General features: G+C 41.2%; 1 protein-coding gene across 1 annotated transcript in view; it reads right to left on the reverse strand.

Annotated features, from left to right (window-relative positions):
- Positions 1-1,147: 1,147 nt before the first annotated feature.
- LOC147668206 (centrosomal protein of 83 kDa-like) overlaps positions 1,148-18,685 on the reverse strand; it is a gene marked incomplete at its 3' end in the record, with an annotated part of 171,203 nt that continues 153,665 nt past the window's right edge. Inside the window, exons 9-12 of the mRNA XM_086948705.1 lie at positions 16,937-17,081; positions 9,679-9,828; positions 9,390-9,465; positions 1,148-1,305 (exon numbers count right to left, since the gene is read on the reverse strand). Coding sequence (XP_086804831.1) covers positions 1,148-1,305; positions 9,390-9,465; positions 9,679-9,828; positions 16,937-17,081 — 529 coding nt within the window. The remainder of the gene's footprint in view (positions 1,306-9,389; positions 9,466-9,678; positions 9,829-16,936; positions 17,082-18,685) is intronic.

The following is an 18,685-nucleotide window of genomic DNA, read 5'->3' on the forward strand; positions in this document are numbered from 1 at the left end:
TCCTATGCCCGGTGTGGGAAGGCTTTTTTAGGTCTTGTGATGGGGTGGCAGATGGTTTCCACCTTCGCCTGTTGTTTTCTGTTCCTGGAGTATAGCAGATTGGGTGGTTGCCTAGGTTTCTCAGTGCCTGTAACCTTGTGTTCCGGATCGGGCGTTCTTTACCTGGCTGGATTCTATGGTTAACATTAGAGGCCTTGTCTGGCCGTCTATTTGTGCTTCGGTTTTCTGAGGACTGTTGCCTTGTTCCCAGTAGGGTGCATTCTTTTCTGCTCTTCTTTTTGAGGGCTTTGGTTGATCCTTCCATTCTATCCTTTATGCAGAATGTTTTCCTCTCTTGATGTTTGTGATTCTTGGGGGCCATGCTGCACCCGCGTGCTGCACCCGGGATGGCTGAACTGTGGCTGCATTGTGGTGGTCCTCGGTGGTGGGGATTTGTGGGACGGTGGCATGGGCTTCTCCATCCCCTTTGGTTTGTTACTTTGGGATTACTGAGTAGGTCACATAGTTTTCTCCTCTATATGTAGGTGTAGAGGTGTTTCTGTGTGTTTTTTGGCCCTTGTTGTTTGACTCAGTTGTCTGTTTTTATTTACTTACTACGTCTCTTTGAAGGAAGGCGAGGGAAGGGAGGTAACGCATCCATTACTTACCAATAATGGCATTACTCCTAGTCCTACTCTTTCGCATTCCTTCAAGGGCCCTCCGAGTACGGTACAACCAAGTATCTGGTTTGGCTTGCTCAGGTACAGGTCGTGGAGGGGGTGGGTGGTGTTTTTATTAGAAGAGGAGGGGTCTATCGGAGGAAAGGGCATCTTTGGTTTAGAAGGAAGGCGAGGGAGTAGGACTATGAGTAATGCCATTATCGATAACTAATGGATGCATGTAGGAATAAGGGGGAGTAGAAACTGCAGGAGCTTAGATTCAAGAGCAACATTGCAGGCTGATCTCAGGATATTTAGATCAATCCAACAGACCCAGCTACAAATGGTGGAAAGTACCCCGATTCCTTTGGTTGTTTTGAAGAGGGTCATTCTGCTCATCCTTAATGACACACATTGATTAGAGAGACTTGTTGTAAGTTGGATATATGACACATTTGAAATAGAATAATATTATGGTGATACTTTGTGTAAGAAGGATAAAAGCATACCTTTCTGCATCTTGTTGAGCCTTTTCACTCTGAGTTCTTGCATCCCGATTTTCCTGCTTCAACATATCCAGCATTTCTCTCAGCTTCTGATTGATGTTCAGCAAGTTAGATTCAGACTCGGAAAGAGAAGCCACCTGAATCTGCAAATCATTGAGTTGCTGTGGATAGAATATGTCAGAGTAATGAATAAATCAGCAGTGCAGTCAATGAATGATCCCATCAAGTTTTTATAGAATGAAAAGCATTTACTTGTGCGAGGCTGTAAATGACTAATCCCAGTCTTTTGAGATTGAGGACAAAGAAGGAAATGAACAACAAACAATGTCTTCAAGGGTTTGGTAATCCCTAAAATAAAGCTCGTCCACAACTGAATACCAAAGATCACCAGGAACATTTCCATTTGCACAGAAAATGTAGAACACTTCTAGGAATGTACATGTACTTCAGGAAATGTGAAATATATTTATGAGTAAAGGTTCTGCACTGAAAACCCACAACACAAATGCAAAACAGACTGTCACTCATGCAAATGATTCACAACTTTGCCGAATAGAAATCACGCTGCCAACCTGGACGTCCCTAGCTGCCAGTAGGATCCTTGTGCCTTGCTTCCTGGTCCCGGTGCTTCACGCGCCGTGAGCGCGTCCTCGCCCGCTTGTCCCCCCGATGCCGTGACCTACCAACTAAGAGGCCGCAGTGTGGGGGGACTACATCGACCAGAGCACCGTGCGGGATTGCCCCGCCCATCAGCTGCACTTCTGCGCCCGGAGGCGCTTAAAGACCCAGCGCTCGTCCGGGAGAGCGGGAGACTTTGCCGAATAGATATCACGCTGCCTACCTGGATGTCCCTAGCTGCCAGTAGGATCCTTGTGCCTTGCTTCCTGGTCCCGGTGCTTCCCGCGCCGTGACCGCATCCTCGCTCGCTTGTCCCCCCCCCCTGCCGCCGTGACCTACCAACTAAGCGGCCCCAGTGTGGGGGGACTACATCGCCCAGAGCACCGTGCAGGATTGCCTCGCCCACCAGCTGCACTTCCGCGCCCGGAGGCGCTTAAAGACCCAGCGCTCATCCCGCGTCGCGGGACGTGCGCAGGCGGTCGCCGGGCTGAGCCCGGGCAGAGGGCGGGCCGCCCAGGGCTGGCTGAGGCTGGGCCATCCCCCTTGGTTCCATCTGCTTAATCTCCCTTCGCGGACTAAAAGGTACTTTTGTATAGCGCACTGTTTTTATTTGCTGAGATATGGGGATAAATACTCCTGTCCAAACAAGATCTAGCTCCAGACTCAAAAAGAATGCTACAACCCCATTGCCCACTCTTACAGCGATTGATAGGATGCTACAGAAGACAATTGGTGTGGTTGTTTCCGCTATCGAGAACACGGAGAGACGCCTTTCGCTCCCTCCAAACATATGTCTGCAACAACTACAAACTAACACTACTCTGACAGAGGCAAATAATTCTATTTCTTTACTTGTGGACTCGTACATAGATCTCCCCAGGATTGAAAATAACTCTAACAACTTATCCACACAAAATACTTCCCTGGGGTTATACCATACTGATAGTCTTTCACAAACTCCAAATCTGCAGTTTGATGACCTAAGTGCAGATTTCTCCCTTCCACTGAATTCCTCTTTATCAGGGCCCGTACCACAGGCAGACTTCCCTAATGCACAGGTGGGATCAGCAGTGTCTTACATTAGTGAGGGCCCCTGCCGGTCGGGTGTTGTTGAACAATCAAGGGCGCTGGAGCGCCCCCTAATTATTGATACTGCTATACCCGAATCGGTCAGTAAGCATGTCCAAAGCCATGCAAGTACTAGAGACACCATAAAAAGGAAAAAGACTGAAACCTCACAGAAAGGGAGGCAACAAAAAGTTTCAAATAAGACGGATTCCACCATTCCCGAATCAAGTGTACAGGCAGATAAAGTACCAGCAAGGCCGGATATTATCCAAAGGGAACCCACCAAAAATACCAGAGACAATTATGTAGGGAAAGCCCCTTCGGCTCCCATAGAGGAAGCTGAAGTGTCAATGGCACAGATAGAAAAGGTTGTCAAATCACTAATTCTCCCTCTCCTCGAAAGGATAAAAATGGTAAACAATAAATTGGAGAAATTTGAACAGCTAACCCTAGATAATTTTACCTCGCTAAAAAATCTCGTAAAACTTGAAGTTAGAGGACGGATGATGAATATGATGCCTCCCCCAACGGATCCTGCTACAACCACTATAGGATCTGTAGCAGGTCCAACTACTAATAAAACTACTTAGGCAGGAATCCCAAAGGGCCCTAGCACTAATAAGCAGTCGAATAAACAGACTAAAAAGTCCTCCGAAAAGACTACTCAACACACTACACCCTGTATAGTAAATGATGCAGCTAAAATTATTGCGTGCCCAAAAGACGCTGGAAATACTAAAGAGAACGATGTTAGCACTGTAAGAGCTCCCCTGGCCACGGTTGACCTACCACCCGAATCATTACCATATGTCATTGTACTCACGGGTGTCCCTGAATTAAAAAATGGGAAACCAGAATCTTACCAAGACATAAAAAATAAGGTGACATTCTGGTTGAATAACAATAGGCCAATCCCTAGACATCTGAATGGAGAGGTAATGTTCGTTAGAAGAGTCAACTGGATAGGCAGAAGACCAAAAGACATTCAGGGGGACGCAATAATTGTTAACTTTAGAGAGAGCAAAGTAGTGAGCCTAATTTGCGAAGAATATCAGTACTTGAACAAGGGCCCAATCTGCACAAAAGATCTCACTTATTTTTACAGCCCAAGGACAATGCGACAGTATGGGAGCCAGCAGATCTCCACCCATAGAATGATGTCAGATGGTTTTGCCACCTATCCTTGTGGTGGCTATAAATAACCGATTTGCACCACTCTATGGGCTAGATGAAGTTTACTGACTGAGAGATACACACGAAATAGGTGAATCCACATTAACAACAGACTATACCTATGTAAATAACCATAGGTGTAATATAAGAGAAGTAGCTAACCAGTTCATGGATCCCACTTCAATGAACAAGGGGGGAAATCTAAATATAATTTTGCTTACCCCCAAAACTAAAGAGAAAACAAGCGCGACTAATCAATCAATCAATAGCTACATTTGCTAAGGATGAGGCTAAGTGCAAGGTGATAATAATTTCTTGGAACATAGGGAAAATATGCCTGATCCAGCTTGGCATGACTATCAATAGTGGGGATTTAATCTTGTTCCAGGAAACCTGGGGAATAGAAAATGTTTTTAAAGTAGGCTATAGATCATTCTACATTCCAGCTAGTAATCTGAATAAAGGTAGACCGTCTGGTGGCCTGATAATCTGGGCAAGAATAACATTAGGTATTGAAGCTAAACAAATAGATTCTAATAGCCAGGACATTCTGGCTATAAAATTTCGGGATGGAAAAGGCTGGCCGGTTTGTATTATTAAACACAATCTCCTAATAAGGAATCGGAAACAATAATCCAGCTAGCTAATTTTATTTCCAGCTTAGACTACAAAACAAAGCTGATCATTGGAAGAGACTTCAATTGGAAGTTTGAGCCAGTTGGGGAGCTAGAAGATATCTACGGGGAGGAAGACAGCGCCAACAATATCCCCCGTATTGACACAAGTGGTACTGTTGCTTGCTCCAAAGGGGCTTTGCAACTACTAAAATTAACAATGGAATACGGTTTGCGCGCCTGCAACGGGCGCTTTTGTCAGATTGTCCAAGCAATCTACCTTTAAAAGAGGTCGTTGTACCAGCCATTTAGACTACATATTGGTCTCTATGCGCTTATGGCCAATGCTTCAGGATCTAAAGGTGGATAATCGTATAGAAAGTGCCCACCTCCCCTTAAGTTTGACTATCTGTGGCACGCTATTTGCCCCCTTAAGGGAGCTAAATCCCTGTAGAGACACTCGATCTGAGGACCACTTAGAATCCAATAACCGCAGGTCCTTAAAATGGCCTGCTCTTATAGGCAACACGAGTATTATTAAGAAAATCTATGATTCCTATGTAGCTCTAATGTCCCCATTAGTCGATAACAATGGAGAGGGCATTTCCTTAGCCGAGGTGCATGAGAATTTGATGTCACAGCTTAGAGAGATTTTCTCAAAAGGGACTAAGCAAGCACATTCTGGCCAGAAAAAAATCTAATTTGAAGGAAGGCCGCTGGTATAATAAAGCTTGTCGTTGTGCTAAAACAGAATTAATCAAAGCTGAAAAAGATAATCAGATTAACACTATCAGAGACAAAAAGATGCAGTATAAAAATATACTTGACCTTGCAAAAAGGGAATGGGATGGCAGAGTCTGGGCGGACCTGCTTTTAGCATGTAAAACAAAAGATCAATCTTTCTTCTGGAAGCTGATTGCGAGTGGTCTCAAAGTAAGTAGTCCATCAAGGGATAGATTCCTTGAAGAAAGTGTCTGGGTCAAGCACTTCTCATCCCTGTACTCGTGTGGTGGGGAAGATGAGGATGAGTGTACACAAGGGAATTTACAACTTAAACCGTGTATCACTCCCCTAACATTTAGTTTGTCTGATACCATACTAGCTACTAATGCAGTCAAACAGGGCAAAGCTCCGGGCCCAGACAGAATACCTGGCGATCTCTGGAAACACGAAAATCTCCTTTGGGCCCCGTATATTAATTTACTTAGTAATGACATCCTAAGTGGGGCCCCTATACCGGAGACGTAGCGGAGTGCCGAAATCGTAACCATCTTCAAGAAAGGAGACAGATTTAATCCATCCCATTATAGACCAATCAGTCAGTTAGATGTACTTCAAAAAATTTTTGCACGCCAACTTTTATACAAGCTAAACATTTGGATTGAGGACAAGTTTATTTTAACCAAATACCAGGCAGGATTTCGAGTTAAAATTAGTACAGTGGATCAAGTTTTTAGATTTTTATGCTTAGTATGGAAATATATTAATTTAAGGAACTCCCACTTATACGTAGCTTTTGTGGACCTCAGGGCCGCCTTTGATTTGGTCCCGAGAGGCAAATTATGGAAATCACTAAATGACATGGGAGTCCCCGGTGACATACATCATCAATGAATCAGGCTGCTATGCAAGAGTAAGGTGGGGACCTAATGGGGAACTGACGGAAAAAATTGACATAAAGAGAGGGGTAAGGCAAGGCTGCGTCATGGCGCAATCCCTCTTCTCTCTTTATGTCAATGACATCCCTGACACCCTCTTGGGCTGCGAGCATGACTCTCCCAAGTTGTGTGGTCAAGCAGTTCCGGCATTACTATTCGCGGACGATACGATTTTAATCCCCCAGACCCCTAAAGGATTACAGAATTTATTAAACAAATTTCATTTGTACTGTTTGGACAAAAATCTTGAAATTAATTCCTCAAAAACTAAGATTATGTCCATCAGTCCACACAAGGGTTCAACAAAGTTTTTATTGTAAATAATGAGAATATTGAACAGGTCCAAAATTTTAAATATTTGGGCATTAGCCTCGACTCTAAAATGAATTGGGTATCGCAGATAGAAAAATCTAGGCTAATGTTAATACAAAACCAAGCTCCTATAATAAGGAAGCATAAAAACAGCTTCCTTAAGGCAGTATCACCAGCAATGGAGCTATTCAAGTACAAAGCTCAATCGGCCGCCCCATATGGGGCAGAACTGTGGGGCCACGTAGCTAGAGACTCTTTTTCAGTACAGGAAAACAGCTTCTTTAGACAACTTTTAGCTGTCCCAGGTTGTACTCCTTTAACTCCCTTATTTTGGGACTTAAACATCCGACGTTCTGACGACCACGCCGCCTTACGTCCGCTGCTCTATTGGGTTCGTCTTTGGTCCACTGATGAGCTAGTGGGCTATAGAGCAGCACTAAAGGAAATCCTACAGATAAAAAAACATTGTCAGAGTAAGCTGGCTACTCCATATTGAAAAATGGTTTTTAAAACTAGGCTTATATAGTTTTTGGACCGATCCCGATACTCTTACCCATTGTTCAAAAAAGTTATTGAAGGCACGATATTGGGAAAATATTTTTAGTCACCCACTTCAAAACTCTAAAATCGGGAAATTGACACTTAAATTCTTTGATGTTAAAAGCGAATGTAAATTTGAATGTTTTATGGATGAAATTCTACCTTCAATGGCAAAGTCACTGTATTTAAAGTACCGTTATGGCATTTTACAACTAAAATCTAGAACTTCTAAGTGGGTGTGCAAGACAGATCCTATGAACACATGTGATACTGATCATTGTGAACTTTGTGCTATGGGCGTTAAAGAGGATGAGGCCCATGTCCTGTTTATATGCTCTGCATATTTGCAAGCAAGGAGGAAGTGGATTAAGCCTATCTGCCTTCTTCTAGGCTTTCGGAAAATTGAAGAGGGGGAAAGAGTATTCAAAGGGGATACCTCACAGACCATAGTATTTAGTCTGAGCCGATTCCTTCTTGCAGCGGCAATAGTTAGAAAAAAAAGGTCTAAAAATGTAATAGTATTCTTAGGTTCTGCATTAACTTATAGCATACCGAAATAAAATGCATTGGTACTACAGTAGCCCCCATACACTCTAGCCTGAACTATCCCCTGTAAAACGCCCCCTGACTTTTTAACATTTTTAACTTTTTTATAAAAAAAATATTTATCGTATTAACTTATTTTTAACCATGAATTACCTTGACTGTATTGGAAGAATTTTAAACCTGATCCTTTTAGGTAATCCCTCTACACATCTAAAATGCCTAAAGCACCTATGTATGTCTCAAACAGCTTTTACTCGGATTACTAGTATATGATGATGTTTTAAATTGTATTGTACTCTTTTATGGTTATTTCAACCGAAATAAAGATTTAATAATGAATGATTGATTCACAATAATATGTTTCTACAGGCTTTAAAGTATTAGTCGAAACAAACTGCACATATAATAGAGCAACCAAATTAAGAACAAAAGATGGCACCCATGTCATTACTAAGGTGGAGTAGGTGGAAGAAGAAAGGTAAGCTAACATGGTACATTTAACATTCGGGAGAGTTCAAAAGTGCCAGTATAGTACAATATAAATGGTCAGGAGCTGGTTTGAACTGCCTATAAGCTCTCTACAATGACCCAACATTTGCCGTCAGGGTAATCATCTACTTTTCAGTAATTGATGTAATAGTTAGGAGAGATACAGTAAGATTCTCTCAATAGAGTTCATTCTTCTGTGCCTCCTGCAGAACAAAGGAAATAACAACCAACAACTGAACCATCTACTGTTTAGGAGACTCAAGTGGCGATCGGTACTGAGCTGTTAAGATAAGGGCCAATGACAAGTCATAAAGTCAAGGCAGCCGGGATGTATTAGGGTTGGCCATGAGAGTGAGTAGGCGACCCTTTAAAGAGCAGGGAATTCTACTGCTTAAGTTATGTTTAGTTCTCTGATGGACAGGACATCAAATGTTATAGAAAAAGTCAGACACTTCCATTACATTCAACAATTTACATAGCGACCAACATATAAAGATTTGAGCCACGGTGCCTTTATAGAGATTGTTTTGGGAAAAATATGTTGAAGCACACCACAACACCAAGTGGTAAAAACGACATAACATTAAGCACTAAATAACACAGACAAATGAATTACAAACTCTCAATGATTAATCTCCATAGCACTCAGATGCATTCTTGAACCAGTCCAGGCCACATGTATTTGCAGCTCACCACACCCGTAAGACACTGGTGTTCAGCATTCCTACAAACCGTAGTATCTAAAACATACCACTTATTGTAAATGTATCTAGAAAAATACAAAGCAGTCAATAACAGGGTTGCACAATTAAAACTTCCTATTTGCATAATTCACCAAACAAATGGCTAATGTACTGATAACCTATGAATAAAAAGGGTGTAATGGGGGTTTTGTTACTGATAAACAAACAAAAATATTATAACAGGCCACCATGGCATGGCAGACTGACCAGCACTGCACACTTTCTCCAAAAGGAGGTCTCCTGTTGTGTCGGTGAAAGCACTTTTCACAGAACTTTCGTACTCGTTCACAACTGTTAAACCAGCAAAAGCAAGAGCTCCTCTGCATCAGTAGTCTGGCAGCCAGTCTACCAAATTTTAAATGAGCCCTAAATCTATATGCAGTGAAATAAGTGCAATAGTGCGACAAGTTCTATACTTGGAAACACTAAGAGAAAAAAGTAATCTAATCACATCAACAGGTGATACTACCCAAAGCACACTTGCCTGTTTAAGAGCTTCATCCTCATTCCTCTCTTTTTCCAACTGTTCAATGTAAATAGTTTGTTGTTGAACTTTCGACCTACAAGATGTAAAGTGTACATAGTTAGAACTTTATTAAAGGGAGTAGACTTCTATTCAGGAATTGTCACTTGCAGATTACTGAATAGTTGTCAAGGCATGCATTTAGTAACATCTTGGTACCATCATTGGGCAGATTTACTTTCAGCACACTTTAAAAAAAAGTAATCATTTGATTTTTTCTTAACATGGCCTCGCTCCACAAACATCTAACCTGAGTGTCTGAAGATCCTTTTTGGTATTCTCTTCAGTCATCTGAGCAGAACGTAATTTTTCCTCCAATTGGTTTAAATCTGCCATCCTCACTGAGTCTCTTTCCAGTTTCTCTCGTTCCAGAACTTCTATTCTGTTTTCCAATTCTAATCTGAAATTATATAGTGTAATAAGATCAATGCCATTGTGCTCTCTCTCAATACACACACACACCCCACACACACACTCGTGCAAGTAGAACAAGAAAAAGTTGTTAAATCTGCTAACTAAACGATATGCCTTGTCTGCTGCTCTATGGTCCTGTGAAAAACCTATATAGACATATAAAATATTATGTTTCTCCTTCATTAATACCTTTCACAGACTTACATTCTTTAAATATGTACCCCGGACTGGGAACCCTCCTTAGTGTAAATACATTTAGCAGTTTAAAGAATACATAAACAACTTTTACCAATATGCCATGTACATTTCATATTCCGGCCCCACAAAACAAGTGAGCGAATGGAAGGACATCTCATTCCTACCCACGCGACCACATCAAATTACAGTAGCACAGACCAGCACAACTTGTTTTAGTGTCTTTCTCACCTTCGCTGTAGGCAAGTTGAAAAAGAAGATATCAAACTGAAGACTGCAACCTCTGGCATTGCAGCCTTCATAAATGTGCATGTTTTGAACAAAGTACAGATCAGTGATTGCCTGTCATGATGGGACGTCAAGCCAGTAAGACCGTGCAAATCTCCAAGGCATCTTACTAGCTGCTAACATTAAAAGAAATCGCCTGACGAGATGTACTCGCATGAATGGCTGTAGTCACTCCAAATCTCCTGCTTAAATTACCTGTGATTCCTCCAGACAGGGGTCAGCTCATTTTCCGGTGGCACAACTTAATGCAGAAAACACTCCCTCTGGCTATGCCGATAAATATAAAGCTTGCCCACTGTTAAAAGGTCGATTAGACATAAGGTAATTAAGCGTGAGCTTTCTTAGTCCTGTCTTTGGAATATGTTAATGCTTTCTATGTCCAATTTAGGCAAACACACTCTCTACAAAAGTGTTTGGTTTTGATGGAAAAAATGGTTAAGGATAGGACACTGTTCTGTCGACCCTCTGGAGAAACTATTGGCACAACCACATTAAAGACTTTTTTTGAAATGTTGATAATATCCAAATTTCAGTGACTGCGATTGGAAAAGCTGGTTTAAAAAGGTAACTTTGCACCTGTAAAATGGTTTATATACCATGGGTACTCAGAGACATTTTCCCATGGGTTAAAAAGTATGGTCTATGGTGTGACAGAGGGCTGCATTGATGCCAGCAGGTTGGGGGCTGGTTTTGGTTGTAAGGTGGGCACAGGGGGAGCAAAGTGTGTACATAGTGTGGACTGAGAGTCATGGAGTTATTTTGGGGGTTTCATTGAATACTGGCATCTAAATTAAATCCCTAGGCTCTAGAATAACACATATTTGACAATACTATCTTATGCTGTATCTGAGTTGCTGATCTACTGCACCCTGGAGTAAGCTTGCTATCATATACTTACAGTCGCCAACTCTGCCTGCTATCATCAACTTTGGCGAGTCAAGGGTACAAGAAAATAACTTGATTATTGAATTGGAGTGAAATAGAACCATGGAACTCTACGTTTACCTATGTCTTGCTTTCTTATCTTTAAACGTTAGGAGTGCTTAGAAACAGGCTCAATTAAGGTAGTGAGTGCTATAAATAAAAATCCTTGAAAAAGACCCCCACCCCCAAAATGGTGTGCAATGAGGCAGGCGGACCCAAGCACCCAAACTCCTCCACTAGATATGGTACAGAGGGAAAGGTTTAGCCGTGGCACTACTAGGCTTGCTGTTTAATCCTGGCAAATCTATTTAATGACTGGGCAGGTTCCACAACACAGTTTAATTTCTTTGGTGAGAGTGATCAGTTTCATATCAGAACCTTTTACACTCCAGTTCTTGTGTAATGAGCAAGATGCAAACTAAGGGAACAGAAGGCATGTTTTTTTTTAATCACGGCCTTCCCTTGTGACAAATTGTGTGCTCTTGCGCAATCATTTACTCAACATATTTACTGCTCCTTTATATTTTATAGAGATAGGAAGAACATAAATCAAACTAAACTCTGCTAGTAAGTATGCATTAAGAAAACAGGACTGTAACCCAATAAACATTTGATTTTACTCACAGGGAGAGAACACCCAATCTCATTGCCCATTTTCTAAATGTGGTGTAGTCAGAAAGTTATGTACCGTGAAACAAAGACTCCTGTGATGTGGTTTTGGTGATTCTGCCCCACACACTTTTATGATGGTTAAATCCTGTCCTTCCAATGTCTCTATCACATAATAGCAATTAAGGGTAGAGAGGTGGGCAAACCACTGAAGGCAAAACCAAGCTTGAATCAGATGTTGGGTTCTGGCTTAGCAAGAGCTTGAGCTTATCTTGAATCCTGAAGCCCAAAACAAGCCACACCTTCATGTGGCTTCTGTCTGCCACTCACGTTCTAACCTTATGTGCAAAGAAATAAAACATTAACTTTTAATGTAAAATAAAAGAAGGAAAGGGATAACAATCTAGTGGCTAAATTACAAAATGTGAAACCAGAAAACACCTCCCCATGCCCGCTTCCTCACTTGAGCAAAGTGTGAGATCCTAGGCAATTGTCTTATTTCACTGTGCCTCCTTTTTCTTCCTTATCACATACTAGAGCACCTTAAAATGCATGAGTTTATGGTGTTTTCTTTGCTATACAAAACCCTTTTTTATAGCCCCTAATATTCTTCCACATAGATGACACCCTAGGTCACACAGGGGGTTTACATCACAACTAACTCGCTTCTTGGTTCACAAATTGCATTATCGTCAGGGTACAGAGAGGCATGAATGTTTTTAAGTGCATGTGTAAGACAATCACTTTTAATAAATGCCTTTCAATGTACTGGAATAAAGTCATGTATCAAAGTTAAACACTTCTGCATGTCAAATAAATACAGTTAAGAAAAAAGAAATTAGAACATATTTGTTGAAGGATATCTTTAAACATAGAGGTGTTCCTAAACATAAGTGGTGTAGCACACCATCTGTGAGTTCTTTCTTTTACCTAAGTTTATGTGTACATAGACGCTTTCCAGTTAAACTTTGTTTTTCTGAATGTTAATGCTCTCTCAAATAACCAGCAGCTCAGTGTTGCTGTTCAACTGAGGGCTACATGTAAAGGTCACGAGGGTCACAAGTAGCGACCGGGCCGTACTTTGAGTATCCCCAATTTATATGGTGCAGATATTAACGTTACCAAAACCAAGTGCATCTCCAGATGAGTGATGTTCAGTGTGCTGGAAGTTGATGCCTAAATCCCTTGAAGATAGTTGAATTAAAAAAAAGAGCTCATGAAGACTGAAGCGAGCCTGGGGATAAGAAAATGAAAGATGTGAAGAAATGAATAGTTAGCAAGCTTTGCTTCACTGGAAGTACTCCAGGTTTGCTAAAATGGACCACACTGAATAGAAAGCATTGAGAGGGCTAGTGAATCGTGTTTCACTTGAAACCCACAACTGAAGGAGTTTGGGAAGTGCTAGTCCTGTTTTGAGTGCTGCCACACGGAGATAGTTTTGCAGTTTCCGAACAACAGCCTCACAGAGCTTTGTAGAGAGCATTGCAACCAATATTTAAGCATATTCGTAAAAGCGGGTTTGCGTCTGCCCCTTGCTCATGATTGGATGGATTTGTTCATTGAAGTTCCATGCTCCTCATTTGAAGGCTAATGTAGATGATCTTGAGATAGATGGAACTCTAAAATGACTGTCAGCAGAAGGGAGGTTTTGACCCAGTTTTTAGGCAATAAATGTGAAAGCAAAAGCAATGCTCCCTTTCTCCGTGCTGAAGTGATGGTAAACAAAAAGGCTATCTTCCAAGTTAAGATTGTATGCTTCGAAAGAATTTCAATTTTGATTTACAACCCTTAGAGGGGCAAAAAAGACAACAGGAGAAATTTGTCTGAAGGGCTCGTAAGCCTACCTACCTGAGGAAGAAAAAAAGAGCCTTGGTCCAGGGACTATAGCCATGCCTAAATGAGCAGTGAGATATCCTTCCACTGTTCCTATATTGCTACATCTACCCACAAGCACAACAGCCACTTCAAACTCTAGAGTGTTTAAAGATCAGTCACAAAACCATCTAGAAAATACATTTCCTCTACTGGATTACAATGCTTTTGTTGAGTGATATCTACAAACTCCAGTGGAAGAGAGCATTTTACTTTCACTTGTTTTGCACAACTCACTGTAGTTATCTGTAGGCACCTGTAATGAAAGGACCCTCACAAAATAGCTACATTATTCTAGGTGGAGGATATATCATGGTGGCCACTGAGGAAAACGTATCATTTTCTTTCAGACATCCAAGGACAATGAGTATCAAAGTGGGTATTCTACCTCAGACACTTTCCAGCACATCGAAAACGGTTATGTACATATTTATGTATTTACAAAGTTTTTTATAGCGCGAACATGACCCAGGCGGGTGTCAGAGCGTTTCACAATTTGGATAGGGAGGATATAATAGTGGGAAAGGACCACTTACTTATATATGCATAACACAAACAGGATCCAAGAGGGTTATAGAGTACATCACATTTAGGGTAAGAAATATACCTCACTGGGAGAAGAACACACGTTACATATATGTGCATAGTAGGTGTACACCAACCACATAGGTTGCTGGCTGCCCCAAAAAAATTAGCAAATCTTATTTGTCATGAAGAAGTGGGAATTTCTTTTTTAGAGGATAAAATCAAATTAGCACCACTTTTTCTCTGGCGAAATGTTGGCTAAATCCTGAGGCGGGTTTGACAAGAAAGTATATGACTGATTGTTCGTCTCTCCAAAACGTGTCTAAGATACCATGGCTGGTATATGTAAAAACATGCTTTGACAATTTAGGCCTCTAGGAAATGTTACTGAACCATCAATGCAAAAGACAGTGTAAAGTCAAGCTTCCAGGAATTGTGTGTCAATGAAATACTATGTAAGATGTGGAACTTGAAGACTGTGGAAGCGTATTCAGCCCCATTGTGAAAGTCGTGAACCATATTTGTGCTAGCTTGAAAACCCTTTTCACTGTTTGCTTTTAACCCTTTTTAGATGTATTCTTATAGATTTTAAAGTGGCTTTCTCCATTCAATGTACTTGGAAACACAATTTGCCACTGTGTCATTGTAATCATGTATCCAAACAATGCACATTTCACTTTATTCTGTTCTGCCCTCTGTATGTAAGCTTCAGATCTGCATTTTTAAAACCTTTACTGTGCCAAGCCGGTTATTAAAAATATATTAACTTTCATGCTTCATGGTGATCATGTTAGGTGTAGGTGATCATGCTAAAACGTTGATGCACTATTGAGATTTGATATTCTGGATTCTGTTTTGCAATGAAGAGTTGCTTTTTGAGTGTTTGCTTGAGGGCAGCTTGTGAATATAGAGATGTATTCTGAAAAACCAAGACATTTTGAGAAACAGACTTTAAAGTAATTTGTTCAAAATATTTCAAACACTGCTAAAACTTTAGTAATTGTTCCATTTAAATTTGGGGTTTGATTCTATGATGGAACAGAATAGCGAGAATTATCATGTCAAGATAAGAGTTACACATGATGTTTATAGGATGACACATATGGTCAGGGTAAGTAAAATTTGAACCGTTAACAATAGGATTTACAGAATTCCTTTTCCGGTGGTACAAGAGTCGATCTTCACCGGAGAGTACATGGTTACAAAGCTTAAATAAAGGTATTGATGTCTTATATTTTGTTGTGAAACTTGCTATTCATGAAACAGTCAGAGGTGGATACAAAGAGATACTGTGAAGGTATATAATTTCACTGCCACAAACAAAGGTAGGACTTTCAAGGTAGGCTACCAAGATCTCTCTATGGCCTTTCCCCCACAGACATTAGTAGTGAGCAGATTTGAGGAGTCAGAATGGATGGTTTTGGTGCCTATTTTTTCTTATCCCATTCCCCTTACCCAGTTTCTACTACTGGCCCTCATATACTTGTTTTATGTGGTCACCGGTGGAGGTGGTAAAATATGAAATAGGGCATCGCCACTTTGAGATCGGAATACAACATTTGCGCTTTCCGGCACTCCCAAATCAGCTCTTCCATTTGGGTAAATCTAAGCAATTCTAGATATTTTGTCAGTCAGTATCCGTATTTTTATCTTCCAAATTTCAAGACAAAAGTCACAAATAGCCACACTACTCTCAGCTCCAGAAGATTTACGTGCAGACTTTTTCTTGAAGAACATGGATGGACTTCTGATGGCCTTATAGGGATGGCCTCCCTAGGGTTCCCACTTCAACATGTTCGAGGGACAGTACCACCACTGTCATTTGATTTTCAGATCTACTAAAAAACAAACTCCAAGAGCTACCCATATACATTGGTTCAAAAAGGGCATAGGTTCAATTGCAATTTCCTACTTTTCAGCTGAGACTGAGGTAACGAGGAGATTGCAACTTTGTGATTCCAAAAATGGTGAGATAATCTTTCTGTGTTTTTCTAAATGAATAGAATTGATTTTAATGCAAAAGCAACAAGTACATCGAGAAGCTTTAGATTATACTTACTTTTCATGGTGAATCTAAAAAACGACACCCTTCCACCCCCCCGCCCAAGCTGATCGAATTTACTAATGAGTTTAACCGTCGCATTTGTGTTGAATCTCCACCCCGTTAGGCTTTAACAGTTTGACAATACTAACAGGAGTTTGTGTCAGTAAGTTACATTTTACAGACGTCTTCCAGTTATAAACAAAATTCTAAAAGGCTTGGCGTGGATATGCTTGAACACTTAAGTAATTTTACCATTAAAACCAACAGAATTCATCATAAGGGCAGCAAATCAAATTAGTACAGCTAGTCAAATCATGCACAACACATTTTTGAGCAAATCAGTCTAATGCAGCAACAACAGGTTTGAACAAATATACAGCACACTTTGAGTGCGGGAGCACGGAACTGTCATGTTCGACCTTTTTCATTAAAGACTTTAACATAATGACATTTCAAATCAATGTGTACACTCTCTAATAATAAGTCAGTTATTCAAATTCATGGAAATCATCACACCAAAAGGTAGCACCACAGTGCTTAAATGAAAACCGAGGTTAAAATATCAAAAAGTAAAAAGACAATTATTTAAGACGGGTTTGAAACTACAGTGTGGCAGAGCAGTAAGGAATTTGCTTACTTTTCTTCCTGGTGTTCTGTGATGGCTTTGAAGGCGGATTCATTGGCTCCTTGCACTTTTCGTACTATCTCTCGATCTTTTTCAGCCAAGAGCTCTTTATGGCGATCAAGTGTTGCCTTCAGAATGTCATTATCTGACCGCAATACTAATTTTGACAAGTATTTAATATGTCGATGACAAGAAAAAGAGTTATTAAAACAACAACTTGATTGTCTACTTAACATGAACGTTTTGAGATTATGAACAACAAGTATATACGTGTCCTTGTACTTATAAATGTAGATGATGTAATGTGGCTTATGTATTGTATTTAAATGGGTATGAACAGAAAGAAAAATTGGAAAAAACTGGCCTGCTTATTCTATGGCGTTTGGACCAGCACTTTGAAAAGTGGTACCTTTTACCTCCACTTCAAGATATGGATGATGATTTTTCACTTTACATGTGCAACCAGGAATATTCTGCCTTTATGACTAACAGTAAAAGGTGCAGAACCAAGGGAAAGCAATTGTGTTACACTGCTTAGATTCTGAGATGAAACAGCATTTTACATATTTGCCTGTGGTGCAAGTAGCAACAAGGAGTGATGGGCTGGATAGGTTTCAGGAGACGCATAGGAATTTTATTTCACACCAAAGCCAAGTAATTTGGAACACCATTTTATCTCTGCACCAGTGATCAAAAGAGAAAATAGTGGTTGATCACATTGTATTACCATCTACGTTTATCTTTAGTGGTTTCTTAGAGGTGACATTGCAGGACCAGATAATGATCTCTACAATTAATTTAGGAATACAGGAAAAAGAATTAGTGATCACACTTCACTTAATGGTGGCTGCTGTACAGACACACACAGTGAGCGCGCCGCTGACGTGCCTAAGGCATCCAAGAATCCAAGTGCTCTTGTCGACGACTCGAAAAGATATGGAGGAACAGCAAAACCGCAAAACATGAACCGCCTAAAGAACAGCCACCACAACACACCACCAACTCATCAAATCCACAAAGAAGAACTTCCTCCAAGACAGAATCCCCACCAACGCCCACAACTCCAAACAACTCCCCTCCATCATCCAGGAATTTTCCAAACCAGGTAGCGAAACAACAAACGTCCCACCCTTTCAAGACCTCTGCCACAGACTCAGCACCTTTGTTCACCTCAATATTAAGACGCTCTATGATAACTTCGACAACCAAGACCTCTGCACCGCTTCAGCCCCCACTCCCAGCAACGCCACCCAACAGACCCTACTCACTTGGACCCCGCTCACGGCAGAAGATACCTTTAAGACCATGATGACGCTTCATTCCGGAGCACCCTCAGACCACTGTTCCCCCACATCTTCCACAGAGCCGCCACAGCCATTGCACCAGAACTACGCCAGACGATCAACTGCTCCCTCAAGACCGCCACATTTCCCGATGACTGGAAACATGCCAGTCAACCCCTCTCCTTAAGAAACCTTCCGCAGACCCGATGGCCTTCAAGAACTTCAGGCCCATCTCACTGCTTCCTTTCACAGTCAAGGTCATCGAAAAGGCCGTCAACACCCAGCTAACAAACTTCATTGAAGCCAACAGCATACTGGACATCCCTCAATATTCCACAGCAACCACAGCACGGAGACCCCCCTACTCGCCGCCACAATAACATCCACGCCCTCCTCAACCAGTGCCAAATGGCAGCCCTCATGCTAATGGACCTCTCAACTGCCTTCGACACCATCTCCCAAGCACACTAGCCACCAG

Source organism: Lissotriton vulgaris, unplaced genomic scaffold (genome assembly GCF_964263255.1).
Source record: "Lissotriton vulgaris unplaced genomic scaffold, aLisVul1.2 SCAFFOLD_993, whole genome shotgun sequence".
NCBI classification, from domain to species: domain Eukaryota; kingdom Metazoa; phylum Chordata; class Amphibia; order Caudata; family Salamandridae; genus Lissotriton; species Lissotriton vulgaris.